The following is a 21626-nucleotide window of genomic DNA, read 5'->3' as shown; positions in this document are numbered from 1 at the left end:
ATGAGTGCAATGACATATAAAATAAACTTCATTTGTTGCATACCGACCACGAAAATGTCTGTGGCACAGTTCAATGATTATGGTAGTATACTACAAGATGACATTATACAATTATCGACTTTTTTGTAGGTTAACACGAGGAATTGTTAACCTGAGAAAGGTGATAGTTCCCGAGGCCGGGGGGAATATCACATTTCAAAGGTTAACAATTCCTCGTGTTTACCTACAAAAAAGTCGATAACTGTTTTGTTATATGAAAATATTTTCATACAGTTTTTATATGATACAAGCATTGCTGTTTGATAGAATTCCGAAACTAATATAACGCAAAGATAACTGAATTCTGTTTTTTATTCAAAACTTAAACAACTTAACAAAGAATAGTTGTGAAATTGCAATAGTGTAATCTGAAATGTATACTCTAAACATCTTCAAAGGAGACAGTTTACTGTTTCAGGTTAAAATTGATTGTGACATTGCCACAATTATTAATTGCTGTCAGTTGAAATGGCAAATTTGTAATGTTCATCCAAGAATTCATGGATGATTCAGTCAAACACCTTGAAGTTGTAGCATCATTATTTGTGGCTGTTTGGTATGACTACCTGGTTTTGTGGCAATGGAGTTGTAACAATGTTGTTTTTCACAGTTTGTTCGACACTTGTACAGTCATTAAATTTTACATCATCTCCCCAAGAATCAAACTCATTTAACAGCTCATCCACTTGATAACCTGTTAATAGCATGAAGTCTGCGTTGTTTATGTTAGCAGGCCATTCGTCAATATTGTTCTCTTTGTCTTCCTGGGTTCTTGACTTTTTCATTGGTGGTTCAACAGATGAATTTGAAGAGACAGAGGCCTCAGACTTTCCATGATAGTGTCCGACATGTTTTTTTAATGCCCTGATCAGTATAACTGCTGTAGATCTTTAAAGAATTCTCAGATTTATGTCTTGTCACGCTCATTATATGATCGTCTGGAACATATAAGAGTAAAGACATACCATAAATAATTGAAAAATAGTCTCACTTTCAAAGGTCTTAGTAATACTGTCTAAATAAAATGAACGCTATATTAACAACATAAATTTTATGAAATGATGCTTGACGTCAGTTTGCTACGCATATTTTCGTGACTTACCTGGCTTAGCATACATACGACCATCAGCGGTGTTCGGGTCGTCAAGGTGGTTTTTTGTCGCTTCATCATTAACCATGCAGCAACATCATCAGTTCTTAAATTGTGAATTTTTTCACGACCTCTCTTTCCAAAAAATAACATCATATCTACAAATAATTTATACTGCAGTTTGACACTGTCCTCTAGAGTAAAATAGGCAAACATTTTCTGGAGATCAGTCACCTCAATAGGCGGGTAATGCAAAATGCCTCCCTTTTCTTCACATTTGAGTTCTTTTGTAGCAGCTTCGAACATCTTATTTGCCTCATCAAATGCTGAATATTTTATGAAATTAACTGGTTTACATTGACTGGATAAGTGCCTATTTATACCATGGCGATTACAAAACAATGTTGTACGTTGGTATTTTGATCCGTCTTCTTTCCTTACCTCCACATAAAACTTTTGCAGCTTCCCTGCTAAATCCAGGGGTTCTAGGGATTCAAACTCACGGACATGTCTCTTTTCTTATAAATAGTCACGCAAAATTTTAACAGAGGTCTCCGTGGCACGTTTCGTATTCTTGATATGAGTGTTTAAAAGTATAGTCTCCAGATCATCCTCGGAAACAGAACCGAAACGTTTTTTTATCCATTTCCAATGCCGTGTCGTCTGCCATATTGTTTGGTATGGTTACTGCCCGAGGATCGACAATGCTCAATTTTGATTGGTCAAAAATACGGAAGACATGGGGGGGATTATCGCAACTCGGTCTTACCATGCACTTAATACCGACGTAAGTAAACCACGTCAGACACAATACAGTCACCGACCTCAGTACTTAATACCCGACGTAAGTAAACCACGTCAGACACAATACAGTCACCGACCTCAGTACTTAATACCCGACGTAAGTAAACCACGTCAGACACAATACAGTCACCGACCTCAGTACTTAATACTCGACGTAAGTAAACCACGTCAGACACAATACAGTCACCGACCTCAGTACTTAATACCCGACGTAAGTAAACCACTCAGACACAATACAGTCACCGACCTCAGTACTTAATACCCGACGTAAGTAAACCACGTCAGACACAATACAGTCACCGACCTCAGTACTTAATACCCGACGTAAGTAAACCACGTCAGACACAATACAGTCACCGACCTCAGTACTTAATACCCGACGTAAGTAAACCACGTCAGACACAATACAGTCACCGACCTCAGTACTTAATACCCGACGTAAGTAAACCACGTCAGACACAATACAGTCACCGACCTCAGTACTTAATACACGACGTAAGTAAACCACGTCAGACACAATACAGTCACCGACCTCAGTACTTAATACCCGACGTAAGTAAACCACGTCAGACAAATACAGTCACCGACCTCAGTACTTAATACCCGACGTAAGTAAACCACGTCAGACACAATACAGTCACCGACCTCAGTACTTAATACCCGACGTAAGTAAACCACGTCAGACACAATACAGTCACCGACCTCAGTACTTAATACACGACGTAAGTAAACCACGTCAGACACAATACAGTCACCGACCTCAGTACTTAATACTCGACGTAAGTAAACCACGTCAGACACAATACAGTCACCGACCTCAGTACTTAATACCCGACGTAAGTAAACCACGTCAGACACAATACAGTCACCGACCTCAGTACTTAATACCCGACGTAAGTAAACCACGTCAGACACAATACAGTCACCGACCTCAGTACTTAATACTCGACGTAAGTAAACCACGTCAGACACAATACAGTCACCGACCTCAGTACTTAATACCCGACGTAAGTAAACCACGTCAGACACAATACAGTCACCGACCTCAGTACTTAATACCCGACGTAAGTAAACCACGTCAGACACAATACAGTCACCGACCTCAGTACTTAATACACGACGTAAGTTAACCACGTCAGACACAATACAGTCACCGACATCAGTACTTAATACCCGACGTAAGTAAACCACGTCAGACACAATACAGTCACCGACCTCAGTACTTAATACACGACGTAAGTAAACCACGTCAGACACAATACAGTCACCGACCTCAGTACTTAATACTCGACGTAAGTAAACCACGTCAGACACAATACAGTCACCGACCTCAGTACTTAATACCCGACGTAAGTAAACCATGTCAGACACAATACAGTCACCGACCTCAGTACTTAATACTCGACGTAAGTAAACCACGTCAGACACAATACAGTCACCGACCTCAGTACTTAATACCCGACGTAAGTAAACCACGTCAGACACAATACAGTCACCGACCTCAGTACTTAATACCCGACGTAAGTAAACCACGTCAGACACAATACAGTCACCGACCTCAGTACTTAATACTCGACGTAAGTAAACCACGTCAGACACAATACAGTCACCGACCTCAGTACTTAATACCCGACGTAAGTAAACCACGTCAGACACAATACAGTCACCGACCTCAGTACTTAATACCCGACGTAAGTAAACCACGTCAGACACAATACAGTCACCGACCTCAGTACTTAATACCCGACGTAAGTAAACCACGTCAGACACAATACAGTCACCGACCTCAGTACTTAATACCCGACGTAAGTAAACCACGTCAGACACAATACAGTCACCGACCTCAGTACTTAATACCCGACGTAAGTAAACCACGTCAGACACAATACAGTCACCGACCTCAGTACTTAATACCCGACGTAAGTAAACCACGTCAGACACAATACAGTCACCGACCTCAGTACTTAATACCCGACGTAAGTAAACCACGTCAGACACAATACAGTCACCGACCTCAGTACTTAATAGCCGACGTAAGTAAACCACGTCAGACACAATACAGTCACCGACCTCAGTACTTAATACTCGACGTAAGTAAACCACGTCAGACACAATACAGTCACCGACCTCAGTACTTAATACCCGACGTAAGTAAACCACGTCAGACACAATACAGTCACCGACCTCAGTACTTAATACTCGACGTAAGTAAACCACGTCAGACACAATACAGTCACCGACCTCAGTACTTAATACCCGACGTAAGTAAACCACGTCAGACACAATACAGTCACCGACCTCAGTACTTAATACCCGACGTAAGTAAACCACGTCAGACACAATACAGTCACCGACCTCAGTACTTAATACCCGACGTAAGTAAACCACGTCAGACACAATACAGTCACCGACCTCAGTACTTAATACCCGACGTAAGTAAACCACGTCAGACACAATACAGTCACCGACCTCAGTACTTAATACTCGACGTAAGTAAACCACGTCAGACACAATACAGTCACCGACCTCAGTACTTAATACCCGACGTAAGTAAACCACGTCAGACACAATACAGTCACCGACCTCAGTACTTAATACCCGACGTAAGTAAACCACGTCAGACACAATACAGTCACCGACCTCAGTACTTAATACCCGACGTAAGTAAACCACGTCAGACACAATACAGTCACCGACCTCAGTACTTAATACCCGACGTAAGTAAACCACGTCAGACACAATACAGTCACCGACCTCAGTACTTAATACCCGACGTAAGTAAACCACGTCAGACACAATACAGTCACCGACCTCAGTACTTAATACCCGACGTAAGTAAACCACGTCAGACACAATACAGTCACCGACCTCAGTACTTAATACCCGACGTAAGTAAACCACGTCAGACACAATACAGTCACCGACCTCAGTTAATACCGACGTAAGTAAACCACGTCAGACACAATACAGTCACCGACCTCAGTACTTAATACCCGACGTAAGTAAGTAAACCACGTCAGACACAATACAGTCACCGACCTCAGTACTTAATACCCGACGTAAGTAAACCACGTCAGACACAATACAGTACCGACCTCAGTACTTAATACCCGACGTAAGTAAACCACGTCAGACACAATACAGTCACCGACCTCAGTACTTAATACCCGACGTAAGTAAACCACGTCAGACACAATACAGTCACCGACCTCAGTACTTAATACCCGACGTAAGTAAACCACGTCAGACACAATACAGTCACCGACCTCAGTACTTAATACCCGACGTAAGTAAACCACGTCAGACACAATACAGTCACCGACCTCAGTACTTAATACCCGACGTAAGTAAACCACGTCAGACACAATACAGTCACCGACCTCAGTACTTAATACCCGACGTAAGTTAACCACGTCAGACACAATACAGTCACCGACCTCAGTACTTAATACCCGACGTAAGTAAACCACGTCAGACACAATACAGTCACCGACCTCAGTACTTAATACCCGACGTAAGTAAACCACGTCAGACACAATACAGTCACCGACCTCAGTACTTAATACCCGACGTAAGTAAACCACGTCAGACACAATACAGTCACCGACCTCAGTACTTAATACCCGACGTAAGTAAACCACGTCAGACACAATACAGTCACCGACCTCAGTACTTAATACCCGACGTAAGTAAACCACGTCAGACACAATACAGTCACCGACCTCAGTACTTAATACCCGACGTAAGTAAACCACGTCAGACACAATACAGTCACCGACCTCAGTACTTAATACCCGACGTAAGTAAACCACGTCAGACACAATACAGTCACCGACCTCAGTACTTAATACCCGACGTAAGTAAACCACGTCAGACACAATACAGTCACCGACCTCAGTACTTAATACCCGACGTAAGTAAACCACGTCAGACACAATACAGTCACCGACCTCAGTACTTAATACCCGACGTAAGTAAACCACGTCAGACACAATACAGTCACCGACCTCAGTACTTAATACCCGACGTAAGTAAACCACGTCAGACACAATACAGTCACCGACCTCAGTACTTAATACCCGACGTAAGTAAACCACGTCAGACACAATACAGTCACCGACCTCAGTACTTAATACCCGACGTAAGTAAACCACGTCAGACACAATACAGTCACCGACCTCAGTACTTAATACCCGACGTAAGTAAACCACGTCAGACACAATACAGTCACCGACCTCAGTACTTAATACCCGACGTAAGTAAACCACGTCAGACACAATACAGTCACCGACCTCAGTACTTAATACCCGACGTAAGTAAACCACGTCAGACACAATACAGTCACCGACCTCAGTACTTAATACCCGACGTAAGTAAACCACGTCAGACACAATACAGTCACCGACCTCAGTACTTAATACCCGACGTAAGTAAACCACGTCAGACACAATACAGTCACCGACCTCAGTACTTAATACCCGACGTAAGTAAACCACGTCAGACACAATACAGTCACCGACCTCAGTACTTAATACCCGACGTAAGTAAACCACGTCAGACACAATACAGTCACCGACCTCAGTACTTAATACCCGACGTAAGTAAACCACGTCAGACACAATACAGTCACCGACCTCAGTACTTAATACCCGACGTAAGTAAACCATGTCAGACACAATACAGTCACCGACCTCAGTAATTAATATTTCGACGTAAGTAAACCACGTCAGACACAATACAGTCACCGACCTCAGTACTTAATACCCGACGTAAGTAAACCACGTCAGACACAATACAGTCACCGACCTCAGTACTTAATACCCGACGTAAGTAAACCACGTCAGACACAATACAGTCACCGACCTCAGTACTTAATACCCGACGTAAGTAAACCACGTCAGACACAATACAGTCACCGACCTCAGTACTTAATACCCGACGTAAGTAAACCACGTCAGACACAATACAGTCACCGACCTCAGTACTTAATACCCGACGTAAGTAAACCACGTCAGACACAATACAGTCACCGACCTCAGTACTTAATACCCGACGTAAGTAAACCACGTCAGACACAATACAGTCACCGACCTCAGTACTTAATACCCGACGTAAGTAAACCACGTCAGACACAATACAGTCACCGACCTCAGTACTTAATACCCGACGTAAGTAAACCACGTCAGACACAATACAGTCACCGACCTCAGTACTTAATACCCGACGTAAGTAAACCACGTCAGACACAATACAGTCACCGACCTCAGTACTTAATACTCGACGTAAGTAAACCACGTCAGACACAATACAGTCACCGACCTCAGTACTTAATACCCGACGTAAGTAAACCACGTCAGACACAATACAGTCACCGACCTCAGTACTTAATACCCGACGTAAGTAAACCACGTCAGACACAATACAGTCACCGACCTCAGTACTTAATACCCGACGTAAGTAAACCACGTCAGACACAATACAGTCACCGACCTCAGTACTTAATACCCGACGTAAGTAAACCACGTCAGACACAATACAGTCACCGACCTCAGTACTTAATACCGACGTAAGTAAACCACGTCAGACACAATACAGTCACCGACCTCAGTACTTAATACCCGACGTAAGTAAACCACGTCAGACACAATACAGTCACCGACCTCAGTACTTAATACCCGACGTAAGTAAACCACGTCAGACACAATACAGTCACCGACCTCAGTACTTAATACCCGACGTAAGTAAACCACGTCAGACACAATACAGTCACACGACCTCAGTAACTTAATACCCGACGTAAGTAAACCACGTCAGACACAATACAGTCACCGACCTCAGTACTTAATACTCGACGTAAGTAAACCACGTCAGACACAATACAGTCACCGACCTCAGTACTTAATACCCGACGTAAGTAAACCACGTCAGACACAATACAGAATACAGTCACCGACCTCAGTACTTAATACCCGACGTAAGTAAACCACGTCAGACACAATACAGTCACCGACCTCAGTACTTAATACCCGACGTAAGTAAACCACGTCAGACACAATACAGTCACCGACCTCAGTACTTAATACCCGACGTAAGTAAACCACGTCAGACACAATACAGTCACCGACCTCAGTACTTAATACTCGACGTAAGTAAACCACGTCAGACACAATACAGTCACCGACCTCAGTACTTAATACTCGACGTAAGTAAACCACGTCAGACACAATACAGTCACCGACCTCAGTACTTAATACCCGACGTAAGTAAACCACGTCAGACACAATACAGTCACCGACCTCAGTACTTAATACCCGACGTAAGTAAACCACGTCAGACACAATACAGTCACCGACCTCAGTACTTAATAGCCGACGTAAGTAAACCACGTCAGACACAATACAGTCACCGACCTCAGTACTTAATAGCCGACGTAAGTAAACCACGTCAGACACAATACAGTCACCGACCTCAGTACTTAATACCCGACGTAAGTAAACCACGTCAGACACAATACAGTCACCGACCTCAGTACTTAATACCCGACGTAAGTAAACCACGTCAGACACAATACAGTCACCGACCTCAGTACTTAATACCCGACGTAAGTAAACCACGTCAGACACAATACAGTCACCGACCTCAGTACTTAATACCCGACGTAAGTAAACCACGTCAGACACAATACAGTCACCGACCTCAGTACTTAATACCCGACGTAAGTAAACCACGTCAGACACAATACAGTCACCGACCTCAGTACTTAATACCCGACGTAAGTAAACCACGTCAGACACAATACAGTCACCGACCTCAGTACTTAATACCCGACGTAAGTAAACCACGTCAGACACAATACAGTCACCGACCTCAGTACTTAATACCCGACGTAAGTAAACCACGTCAGACACAATACAGTCACCGACCTCAGTACTTAATACCCGACGTAAGTAAACCACGTCAGACACAATACAGTCACCGACCTCAGTACTTAATACTCGACGTAAGTAAACCACGTCAGACACAATACAGTCACCGACCTCAGTACTTAATACCCGACGTAAGTAAACCACGTCAGACACAATACAGTCACCGACACCAGTACTTAATACCCGACGTAAGTAAACCACGTCAGACACAATACAGTCACCGACCTCAGTACTTAATACCCGACGTAAGTAAACCACGTCAGACACAATACAGTCACCGACCTCAGTACTTAATACCCGACGTAAGTAAACCACGTCAGACACAATACAGTCACCGACCTCAGTACTTAATACCCGACGTAAGTAAACCACGTCAGACACAATACAGTCACCGACCTCAGTACTTAATACCCGACGTAAGTAAACCACGTCAGACACAATACAGTCACCGACCTCAGTACTTAATACCCGACGTAAGTAAAACCATGTCAGACACAATACAGTCACCGACCTCAGTACTTAATACCCGACGTAAGTAAACCACGTCAGACACAATACAGTCACCGACCTCAGTACTTAATACCCGACGTAAGTAAACCACGTCAGACACAATACAGTCACCGACCTCAGTACTTAATACCCGACGTAAGTAAACCACGTCAGACACAATACAGTCACCGACCTCAGTACTTAATACCCGACGTAAGTAAACCACGTCAGACACAATACAGTCACCGACCTCAGTACTTAATACCCGACGTAAGTAAACCACGTCAGACACAATACAGTCACCGACCTCAGTACTTAATACCCGACGTAAGTAAACCACGTCAGACACAATACAGTCACCGACCTCAGTACTTAATACCCGACGTAAGTAAACCACGTCAGACACAATACAGTCACCGACCTCAGTACTTAATACCCGACGTAAGTAAACCACGTCAGACACAATACAGTCACCGACCTCAGTACTTAATACTCGACGTAAGTAAACCACGTCAGACACAATACAGTCACCGACCTCAGTACTTAATACCCGACGTAAGTAAACCACGTCAGACACAATACAGTCACCGACCTCAGTACTTAATACCCGACGTAAGTAAACCACGTCAGACACAATACAGTCACCGACCTCAGTACTTAATACCCGACGTAAGTAAACCACGTCAGACACAATACAGTCACCGACCTCAGTACTTAATACCGACGTAAGTAAACCACGTCAGACACAATACAGTCACCGACCTCAGTACTTAATACCCGACGTAAGTAAACCACGTCAGACACAATACAGTCACCGACCTCAGTACTTAATACCCGACGTAAGTAAACCACGTCAATGTCAGACACAATACAGTCACCGACCTCAGTACTTAATACTCGACGTAAGTAAACCACGTCAGACACAATACAGTCACCGACCTCAGTACTTAATACCCGACGTAAGTAAACCACGTCAGACACAATACAGTCACCGACCTCAGTACTTAATACCCGACGTAAGTAAACCACGTCAGACACAATACAGTCACCGACCTCAGTACTTAATACCCGACGTAAGTAAACCACGTCAGACACAATACAGTCACCGACCTCAGTACTTAATACCCGACGTAAGTAAACCACGTCAGACACAATACAGTCACCGACCTCAGTACTTAATACCCGACGTAAGTAAACCACGTCAGACACAATACAGTCACCGACCTCAGTACTTAATACCCGACGTAAGTAAACCACGTCAGACACAATACAGTCACCGACCTCAGTACTTAATACCCGACGTAAGTAAACCATGTCAGACACAATACAGTCACCGACCTCAGTACTTAATACCCGACGTAAGTAAACCACGTCAGACACAATACAGTCACCGACCTCAGTACTTAATACCCGACGTAAGTAAACCACGTCAGACACAATACAGTCACCGACCTCAGTACTTAATACCCGACGTAAGTAAACCACGTCAGACACAATACAGTCACCGACCTCAGTACTTAATACCCGACGTAAGTAAACCACGTCAGACACAATACAGTCACCGACCTCAGTACTTAATACCCGACGTAAGTAAACCACGTCAGACACAATACAGTCACCGACCTCAGTACTTAATACCCGACGTAAGTAAACCACGTCAGACACAATACAGTCACCGACCTCAGTACTTAATACCCGACGTAAGTAAACCACGTCAGACACAATACAGTCACCGACCTCAGTACTTAATACCCGACGTAAGTAAACCACGTCAGACACAATACAGTCACCGACCTCAGTACTTAATACCCGACGTAAGTAAACCACGTCAGACACAATACAGTCACCGACCTCAGTACTTAATACCCGACGTAAGTAAACCATGTCAGACACAATACAGTCACCGACCTCAGTACTTAATACCCGACGTAAGTAAACCACGTCAGACACAATACAGTCACCGACCTCAGTACTTAATACCCGACGTAAGTAAACCACGTCAGACACAATACAGTCACCGACCTCAGTACTTAATACCCGACGTAAGTAAACCACGTCAGACACAATACAGTCACCGACCTCAGTACTTAATACTCGACGTAAGTAAACCACGTCAGACACAATACAGTCAACCGACCTCAGTACTTAATACCCGACGTAAGTAAACCACGTCAGACACAATACAGTCACCGACCTCAGTACTTAATACCCGACGTAAGTAAACCACGTCAGACACAATACAGTCACCGATTCTTCAACACTGTTCAAACCCTTTGTATTTAGCATGGATTTCTTAAATGTTAGGGCATTACCTGCAAACTTTTCTAAGGACTTTATCATCTTAGTTGCGGAGGTGGTTACTTGTTACCAACAAATATCTTGTTGGTCTGTTAAAAAACAAAATTTGAAATGTTCAAACAAATAACTCCTAAAAACCTAAATAAGTGAATTATTTTTCTGACATTATACTTATAGGTGCCCCGTCAGATCTCAAACTTGATCTAAACGGTCACCAGGTTGTTGGTTCTGTTATCAATAACTACTACAAACACAATTGTACTGGCGATGTAGGCTACCCTCCTGGAGAGGTCAAAGTTCAGTACGCAGCCGTCGGCTCATCTGTCTTTAATGAACTCTCGGTATCCAACATTCAGACGTCTCCGAGTGAGTGGCTGTGTAACAGTACCGAGCGGACAATCGAGTTCGTTATAGACTTCAATCCCAACATGGACGGCGGAGTAATACGGTGTGTCGTCACTAGTGCAGACATGAACGTCACAACATACTCCAATAACGCTACCATTGAACTAATACCAGGCAAGTATCTTCCAAAGAAAAGTATACATAGTTTCCAAATTTGACTTTAATGTATCTTAAATAATAATATTATGATGTGAAAACGTGAGCAGGAAAAATAAAAAGGGATATTTCACTAAATGTACGATGTCAGAACTTGCAGATTCACATGCATGTGTAGAATATTCCATGTCCTGATAGTAATCTTTGATTTGAATGGTTTACATCAAATATCACATATGAAATGATTTCTTTTTAGGTAATATATGTACCACGACTGATGCAAACGTCAAAATTATCCATCATCCAACCAACTGTAAGAAATATGTCACGTGCTACGAAGACCCACCTGTCCCTAAAGGTTATGATGACTGTAATGGGTTGTGTGTAAAGATAGAAAACGGACTGAGTGCTTCCTGTGTGGACTGTAGCCAGGATGTCTGTCCGAACACAGGTAATACTGTAGTCAGGATGTCTGTCCGAACACAGGTAATACTGTAGTCAGGATGTCTGTCCGAACACAGGTAATACTGTAGTCAGGATGTCTGTCCGAACACAGGTAATACTGTAGTCAGGATGTCTGTCCGAACACAGGTAATACTGTAGTCAGGATGTCTGTCCGAACACAGGTAATACTGTAGTCAGGATGTCTGTACGAACACAGGTAATACTGTAGTCAGAACGTCTGTCCGAACACAGGTAATACTATAGTCAGGATGTCTGTCCGAACACAGGTAATACTGTAGTCAGGATGTCTGTCCGAACACAGGTAATACTGTACTCAGGATGTCTGTACGAACACTGGTAATACAATAGTCAGGACGTCTGTCCGAACACAGGCAATACCCTAGTCAGAACGTCTGACCGAACACAGGTAATACTGTATAGTCAGGATGTCTGTCCGAACACAGGTAATACTGTAGTCAGGATGTCTGTCCGAACACAGGTAAGACTGTTGTCAGGATATCTGTCCGAACGAAGGTAATACTGTAGTCAGGATGTCTGTCCGAACACAGGTAAGACTGTTGTCAGGATATCTGTCCGAACACAGGTAATACTGTAGTCAGGATGTCTGTCCGAACACAGGTAATACTGTAGTCAGGATGTCTGTCCGAACACAGGTATTACTGTAGTCAGGATGTCTGTCCGAACACAGGTAGTATCGTTGATATATCTACAGGTAAAATAAGGTAAATTTTAAAAGTGACAGACATTTTCAGGCTACCATCCGAGATTGCATTATTAACAGAAACAAATATCTTCTCATTATACACGTGTGAATAATATTTAATTTATTTCATTTATAGGTTCAACAACAACTGCGACGTCAACCACTTTAGGACCATCGTGTATGTAATACAGATTATTTTAATTACAAATATCCAAGTACTTGACTGTTTATTGATTATCTTTTTGAGTTTTTTTTTGTCGTTTCCCAGTACTAACATTTTAGCCTTTAGAATTAATGACGGGCTCAGAAAGGAGATTTCAACCAAATTGAAAAATAGAGATTAATGTATTTGCTTTAACTTTAGGGTAAATTTTGAGATGAATTGTAGAAAATTTCATATCAAAGTAACAGTTTCAAGATACTTTAACTACATTAATAAAACAGCCCACGTTTTGAAGAATTCAACGTCAATATCTAGCTGGGGCAGTCATTTTGTGACTTCTAGCTTGGTTTCTGATGTCACGTCATTTGTTTTAGCATGACAGGATGGACTTCCTGCTCGATACAGCACATGGAAAGCGATCTTAGTCAAATTAAACACGGGACATACTCAAAATTTAACATGAACCATGTCACTGACTATTGCGTAAACTAAGATGTTGAAAACTAATTAGATTCGTCAAATAATTGTGTATGCCACGTACATTTATGCAAGTGACATGGCAGTTTATAAAATTCGTTTGATAATTTCCATATTTCGTAACCAATCATGTAATTAATTATGATCACCTAGATACAACTTTGATATATCTGTTGATCTCAAAGTAAATGTTTCACTATTTCACTCCCTATTTACAGATCTAACTTGTGGTGAAATCTCAGGATATATTAGTGATGCTGTCAGTCTTCAATGTCAAATCACGAGCGCGGATTTTGACGAAGTGGTTGTCTCACATTCGTCTTCAACATCGCCCGGTAAAGTGTTACTCGGGAGCGTCACCAAGACAACATCTATTGTCACGACGACTGATGCTGTTTGGACCGGCCTTAACCTTATATACTATACCATTAGTACCATAGACTTTATCAACATTACAATACCAGCTATAGCCTGTGATATGAGTGGAGCGTTTTATTTAAATCTAACAACCGGAGCCCTGTGGTCAGAGGAAACGTCAAACCTTAACGTATTAGGTATTGATGAGATATTGAATATTTTAATTATGGTGAAGTACCAGATCATAAATACTTTGTCAAAAAACATTTAATGATTTTACTAATTTTAAAACCATTCAAAGGTTGTAAGCATAAGAGGTCACTTGAAGACTTTACTTGATTTTAATGTTAGCTTTACATCATTAAAATCCTTGGTGCGGAAATTTCATTGAATTTAGTGCCAATTACCAAATAAGAATATATGTATAATAAAATTAGTGACACTTAATTTCCACTTTATATTGTTTATCACTTTGTTATCTCACACGAGTATCTAGTTCGGGTGAAGGAAAAACCCTATACAAGACCCCTGACTTAAAACACCTTGATCACTGTTATTATGACATTTACTTTTAGCTACTCCATCAACTTCCCCGACAATATCCCAGAAGGCTTATTTGGAAGGCACAGCAGGACAGATCGAGTGTATCGGCGATGTAGGAAATCCAATTGTCGAAATGGTTCTTCAATATCATGATGCCACCTCCGGTAGCGATGTTGAACTGACGTCAGAACACTCCGGTGATGACGTAAAGGAAGGGTGCACCTTCAAGAGAACGATAAGATCAACAGCCTCACTGTCCACGCTGAATGGAACAGCAGTCAAATGTGTGACATCATACTCTAATGGAGGATCTGCTCCCCCTACTACTCTAGAATCTAACCCATTGACTATACTACTCATTCCAGGTGAGTTTGTACATATTGGAAAGACATATTGATACTCTATATTCAAACACAAAATTACGATTATTTACTACCATTATGATTTTGAAATATGAGGTACAATCATTTTATGGCATATTCATCTCTATTGTAGCAATTGTAATAGTAGGCAACATTTGTCAGTCCTAATCAATATAATGAAATTATCATAACTGTATTATATGTAACATGACTCTATTATTCTATTGTAGGTAACACGTGAGTCTACCAATGTACCCTTCATCCTTAATTACATATTTGTACTATTCTATTGTAGGTAACACGTGAGTCTACCAATGTACACTTCATCCTTAATTACATATTTGTATTATTCTATTGTAGGTAACACGTGAGTCTACCAATGTACCCTTCATCCTTAATTACATATTTGTACTATTCTATTGTAGGTAACACGTGAGTCTACCAATGTACCCTTCATCCTTAATTACATATTTGTATTATTCTATTGTAGGTAACACGTGAGTCTACCAATGTACCATTCATTCCTTAATTACATATCTGTATTATTCTATTGTAGGTAACACGTGAGTCTACCAATGTACCCTTCATCCTTAATTACATATCTGTACTATCCTATTGTAGGTAACACGTGCGAGTCTACCAATGTACCCTTCATCCTTAATTACATATCTGTATTATTCTATTGTAAGGTAACACGTGTGAGTCTACCAATGTACACTTCATCCTTAATTACATATCTGTACTATTCTATTGTAGGTAACACGTGAGTTTACCAATGTGTCCTTCATCCTTAATTACATATCTGTACTATTCTATTGTAGGTAACACGTGAGTCTACCAATGTACCCTTCATCCTTAATTACATATCTGTATTATTCTATTGTAGGTAACACGTGAGTCTACCAATGTATCCTTCATCCTTAATTACATATCTGTATTATTCTATTGTAGGTAACACGTGAGTCTACCAATGTACCCTTCATCCTTAATTAAATATCTGTACTATCCTATTGTAGGTAACACGTGTGAGTCTACCAATGTACCATTCATCCTTAATTACATATCTGTATTATTCTATTGTAGGTAACACGTGTTAGTCTACCAATGTACACTTCATTCCTTAATTACATATCTGTATTATTCTATTGTAGGTAACACGTGAGTCTACCAATGTACCCTTCATCCTTAATAACATATCTGTACTATCCTAATGTAGGTAATACATGAGCCTACCAATATACTCTTCATCCTTAATTACATATCTGTATTATTCTATTGTAGGTAACACGTTCGAGTCTACAAATGTATACTTCATCCTTAATTACATATCTGTACTATACTATTGTAGGTAACACGTGAGTCTACCAGTGTACACTTCATCCTTAATTACATATCTGTATTATTCTATTGTAGGTAACACGTGTTAGTCTACCAATGTACCCTTCATTCCTTAATTACATATCTGTATTATTCTATTGTAGGTAACACGTGAGTCTACCAATGTACCCTTCATCCTTAATTACATATCTGTATTATTCTATTGTAGGTAACACGTGAGTCTACCAATGTACCCTTCATCCTTAATTACATATTTGTACTATTCTACTGTAGGTAACACTTGAGTCTACCAATGTACCCTTCATCCTTAATTACAAATCTTTACTATCCTATTGTAGGTAACACGTGAGTCTACCAATGTACCCTTCATCCTTTATTACATATCTGAACTATTCTATTGTAGGTAACACGTGAGTCGACCAATGTACCCTTCATCACATATCTGTACTATCCTATTGTAGGTAACACGTGAGTCTACCAAGGTACACTTCATCCTTAATTACATATCTGTACTATTTTATTGTATGTAACACGTGTGAGTCTACCAATGTACCATTCATCCTTAATTACATATCTGTATTATTCTATTGTAGGTAACACGTGAGTCTACCAATGTACCATTCATTCCTTAATTACATATCTGTATTATTCTATTGTAGGTAACACGTGAGTCTACCAATGTACCCTTCATTCCTTAATTACATATCTGTATTATTCTATTGTAGGTAACACGTGAGTCTACCAATGTACCATTCATCCTTAATTACATATCTGTATTATTCTATTGTAGGTAACACGTGAGTCTACCAATGTACCATTCATCCTTAATTACATATTTGTACTATTCTATTGTAGGTAACACTTGCGAGTCTACCAATGTACCATTCATCCTTAATTACATATCTGTATTATTCTATTGTAGGTAACACGTGAGTCTACCAATGTACCCTTCATCCTTAATTACATATCTGTATTATTCTATTGTAGGTAACACGTGAGTCTACCAATGTACCCTTCATCCTTAATTACATATCTGTATTATTCTATTGTAGGTAACACTTGCGAGTCTACCAATGTACCCTTCATCCTTAATTACATATCTGTACTATTTTATTGTAGGTAACACGTGAGTCTACCAATGTACCCTTCATCCTTAATTACATATCTGTACTATTCTATTGTAGGTAACACGTGAGTCTACCAATGTACCCTTCATCCTTAATTACATATCTGTATTATTCTATTGTAGGTAACACGTGAGTCTACCAATGTACCCTTCATCCTTAATTACATATCTGTACTATTCTATTGTAGGTAACACGTGAGTCTACCAATGTACCCTTCATCCTTAATTACATATCTGTACTATCCTATTGTAGGTAACACGTGTGAGTCTACCAATGTACCCTTCATCCTTAATTACATATCTGTATTATTCTATTGTAGGTAACACGTGTGAGTCTACCAATGTACACTTCATCCTTAATTACATATCTGTATTATTTTATTGTAGGTAACACGTGAGTCTACCAATGTACCCTTCATCCTTAATAACATATCTGTACTATCCTAATGTAGGTAATACATGAGCCTACCAATATACTCTTCATCCTTAATTACATATCTGTATTATTCTATTGTAGGTAACACGTTCGAGTCTACAAATGTATACTTCATCCTTAATTACATATCTGTACTATACTATTGTAGGTAACACGTGAGTCTACCAATGTACACTTCATCCTTAATTACATATCTGTATTATTCTATTGTAGGTAACACGTGAGTCTACCAATGTACCCTTCATCCTTAATTACATATCTGTATTATTCTATTGTAGGTAACACGTGAGTCTACCAATGTACCCTTCATCCTTAATTACATATCTGTATTATTCTATTGTAGGTAACACGTGAGTCTACCAATGTACCCTTCATCCTTAATTACATATCTGTACTATTCTATTGTAGGTAACACGTGAGTCTACCAATGTACCCTTCATCCTTAATCACATATCTGTACTATCCTATTGTAGGTAACACGTGAGTCTACCAATGTACCCTTCATCCTTTATTACATATCTGAACTATTCTATTGTAGGTAACACGTGAGTCGACCAATGTACCCTTCATCACATATCTGTACTATCCTATTGTAGGTAACACGTGAGTCTACCAAGGTACACTTCATCCTTAATTACATATCTGTACTATTTTATTGTATGTAACACGTGTGAGTCTACCAATGTACCATTCATCCTTAATTACATATCTGTACTATTCTATTGTAGGTAACACGTGGGTCTACCAATGTACCATTCATCCTTAATAACATATCTGTATTATTCTATTGTAGGTAACACGTGAGTCTACCAATGTACCCTTCATCCTTAATTACATATCTGTATTATTCTATTGTAGGTAACACGTGAGTCTACCAATGTACCATTCATCCTTAATTACATATCTGTATTATTCTATTGTAGGTAACACGTGAGTCTACCAATGTACCATTCATCCTTAATTACATATCTGTACTATTCTATTGTAGGTAACACGTGAGTCTACCAATGTACCATTCATCCTTAATTACATATCTGTATTATTCTATTGTAGGTAACACGTGAGTCTACCAATGTACCATTCATCCTTAATTACATATCTGTATTATTCTATTGTAGGTAACACGTGAGTCTACCAATGTACCCTTCATCCTTAATTACATATTTGTACTATTCTACTGTAGGTAACACTTGCGAGTCTACCAATGTACATTTCATCCTTAATTACGTATATGTATTATCTATTGTAGGTAACACGTGAGTCTACCAGTGTACCCTTCATCCTTAATTACATATTTGTACTATTCTATTGTAGGTAACACGTGCGAGTCTACCAATGTACCCTTCATCCTTAATTACATATTTGTACTATTCTATTGTAGGTAACACTTGCGAGTCTGCCAATGTACCCTTCATCCTTAATTACATATCTGTACTATTCTATTGTAGGTAACACGTGAGTCTACCAATGTACCCTTCATCCTTAATTACATATCTGTACTATCCTATTGTAGGTAACACGTGAGTCTACCAATGTACCCTTCATCCTTAATTACATATCTGTATTATTCTATTGTAGGTAACACGTGAGTCTACCAATGTACCCTTCATCCTTAATAACATATCTGTACTATCCTAATGTAGGTAATACATGAGCCTACCAATATACTCTTCATCCTTAATTACATATCTGTATTATTCTATTGTAGGTAACACGTTCGAGTCTACAAATGTATACTTCATCCTTAATTACATATCTGTATTATTCTATTGTAGGTAACACTTGTGAGTCTACCAATGTACCCTTCATCCTTAATTACATATCTGTACTATTCTATTGTAGGTAACACTTGTGAGTCTGCCAATGTACCCTTCATCCTTAATCACATATCTGTACTATCCTATTGTAGGTAACACTTGCGAGTCTGCCAATGTACCCTTCATCCTTAATTACATATCTGTACTATCCTATTGTAGGTAACACGTGAGTCTACCAATGTACCCTTCATCCTTAATTACATATCTGTATTATTCTATTGTAGGTAACACGTGAGTCTACCAATGTACCCTTCATCCTTAATTACATATCTGTACTATTCTATTGTAGGTAACACGTGAGTCTACCAATGTACCCTTCATCCTTAATTACATATCTGTATTATTCTATTGTAGGTAACACGTGAGTCTACCAATGTACCCTTCATCCTTAATTACATATCTGTATTATTCTATTGTAGGTAACACGTGTGAGTCTACCAATGTACACTTCATCCCTAATTAAATATCTGTACTATCCTCTTGTAGATAACACTTGCGAGTCTACCAATGCCTCTCTTATCCTCCATCCTTACGACTGCCATCGGTACGTACAGTGTGGGGACAGCACTATCACGGAATTTGTATGTCCGGGATCCACGTGTTTTAATCCGATTGGGAATAATTGTGATATCGACTGTAGTAGATGTCCTTAACCATCCAACATAACCTCCTCACTATTATCTGTGTTTCAGTATAGCGTGGATTTAGAATGCCAAAGTTATATATGTAGCAGGTTTGTCTTTATAATTACATATTGCTTGTAACAAATATTATCATTGACGTTCATTATTCCTTTCCTTTACTCGGTATTGTGTTAAAAGGATCAAGTTACAAGATTTGGTGTATTCGAAGTTACAATATAGATCTGTTTGTCCGTAATGTATCTTAAACACATAAAATCAGAATGCATACCCATCATAAATTACTATTTTGATTACTGTACATTCTGATCGGAATGCTTTATATAAACACCTATCTATATAGGAGTTGATCGTTGATTATCCAGTGTTATCCACGAAATCTGTCAACTGGACAAAACTCGATAACAACGATAGTGGATAATTCTTGTATGAATGATTTACATGAAATATCCTGACCTATCCACATAATTAATTATGTTTTTATTGTGTTTTATTGTGGAAATGACTGGATATGATTTCATTATGGTTCAATATGTAATAAACAGCTGACCTATTTCATTCACATCCGATGAAATTTAATTGCCTACATATGAATTAAATATTGGATTTGAATAAAAAAGAATTTGCAAATAATTTCGCACCATCAGGTTGATGCATATATTATATGCAATGCACTATACATGTGGTGGGAATGTCTGGGACATTCATTTGATGGTGATGGTAGTCTATAAGCTGTGCATATAATAACGGTTCAAAATTGATTTAGGGAATCATATTACTGATATAATTAACACCAAACCCGTACCGATCCTGTCGAACCTATGTTCAAAGTGGTTGGTGTTATGGACAATACTTTTGCCGATATTGGCTCAGTAAATACCTTTCAGATAGCCAAAATTAATATTCTATTCATGATATATAATGAATGAATTTCATTACAAAAATGTTTTTCTTGGATTCGTGTTTGAAGACATGACGATCTATTATGATTTTTGTTTTGGAACATTGTATTGTAATTATTATTTATATATAAACACAATGATATTGTTTC

The 21626-nt window shown here is 39.7% G+C and overlaps 1 protein-coding gene across 1 annotated transcript; it reads left to right on the top strand.

Annotated features, from left to right (window-relative positions):
- The first annotated feature begins 54 nt into the window (after positions 1 to 54).
- On the top strand, positions 55 to 21443 carry LOC138308154 (uncharacterized). The gene is made up of 7 exons (XM_069249093.1): positions 55 to 82; positions 11824 to 12165; positions 12404 to 12598; positions 13452 to 13493; positions 14174 to 14509; positions 14888 to 15220; positions 20421 to 21443. The coding sequence occupies exons 1-7, from the start codon at positions 55 to 57 to the stop codon at positions 20585 to 20587; spliced, it is 1443 nt and encodes a 480-aa protein (XP_069105194.1). The 3' UTR covers positions 20588 to 21443.
- The last annotated feature ends 183 nt before the right edge of the window (positions 21444 to 21626 follow it).

Source organism: Argopecten irradians, chromosome 14 (assembly GCF_041381155.1).
Source record: "Argopecten irradians isolate NY chromosome 14, Ai_NY, whole genome shotgun sequence".
NCBI lineage: Eukaryota > Metazoa > Mollusca > Bivalvia > Pectinida > Pectinidae > Argopecten > Argopecten irradians.
Note: the sequence above shows the minus strand (reverse complement) of the source record. Positions and strands in the feature narration are given on the sequence as shown.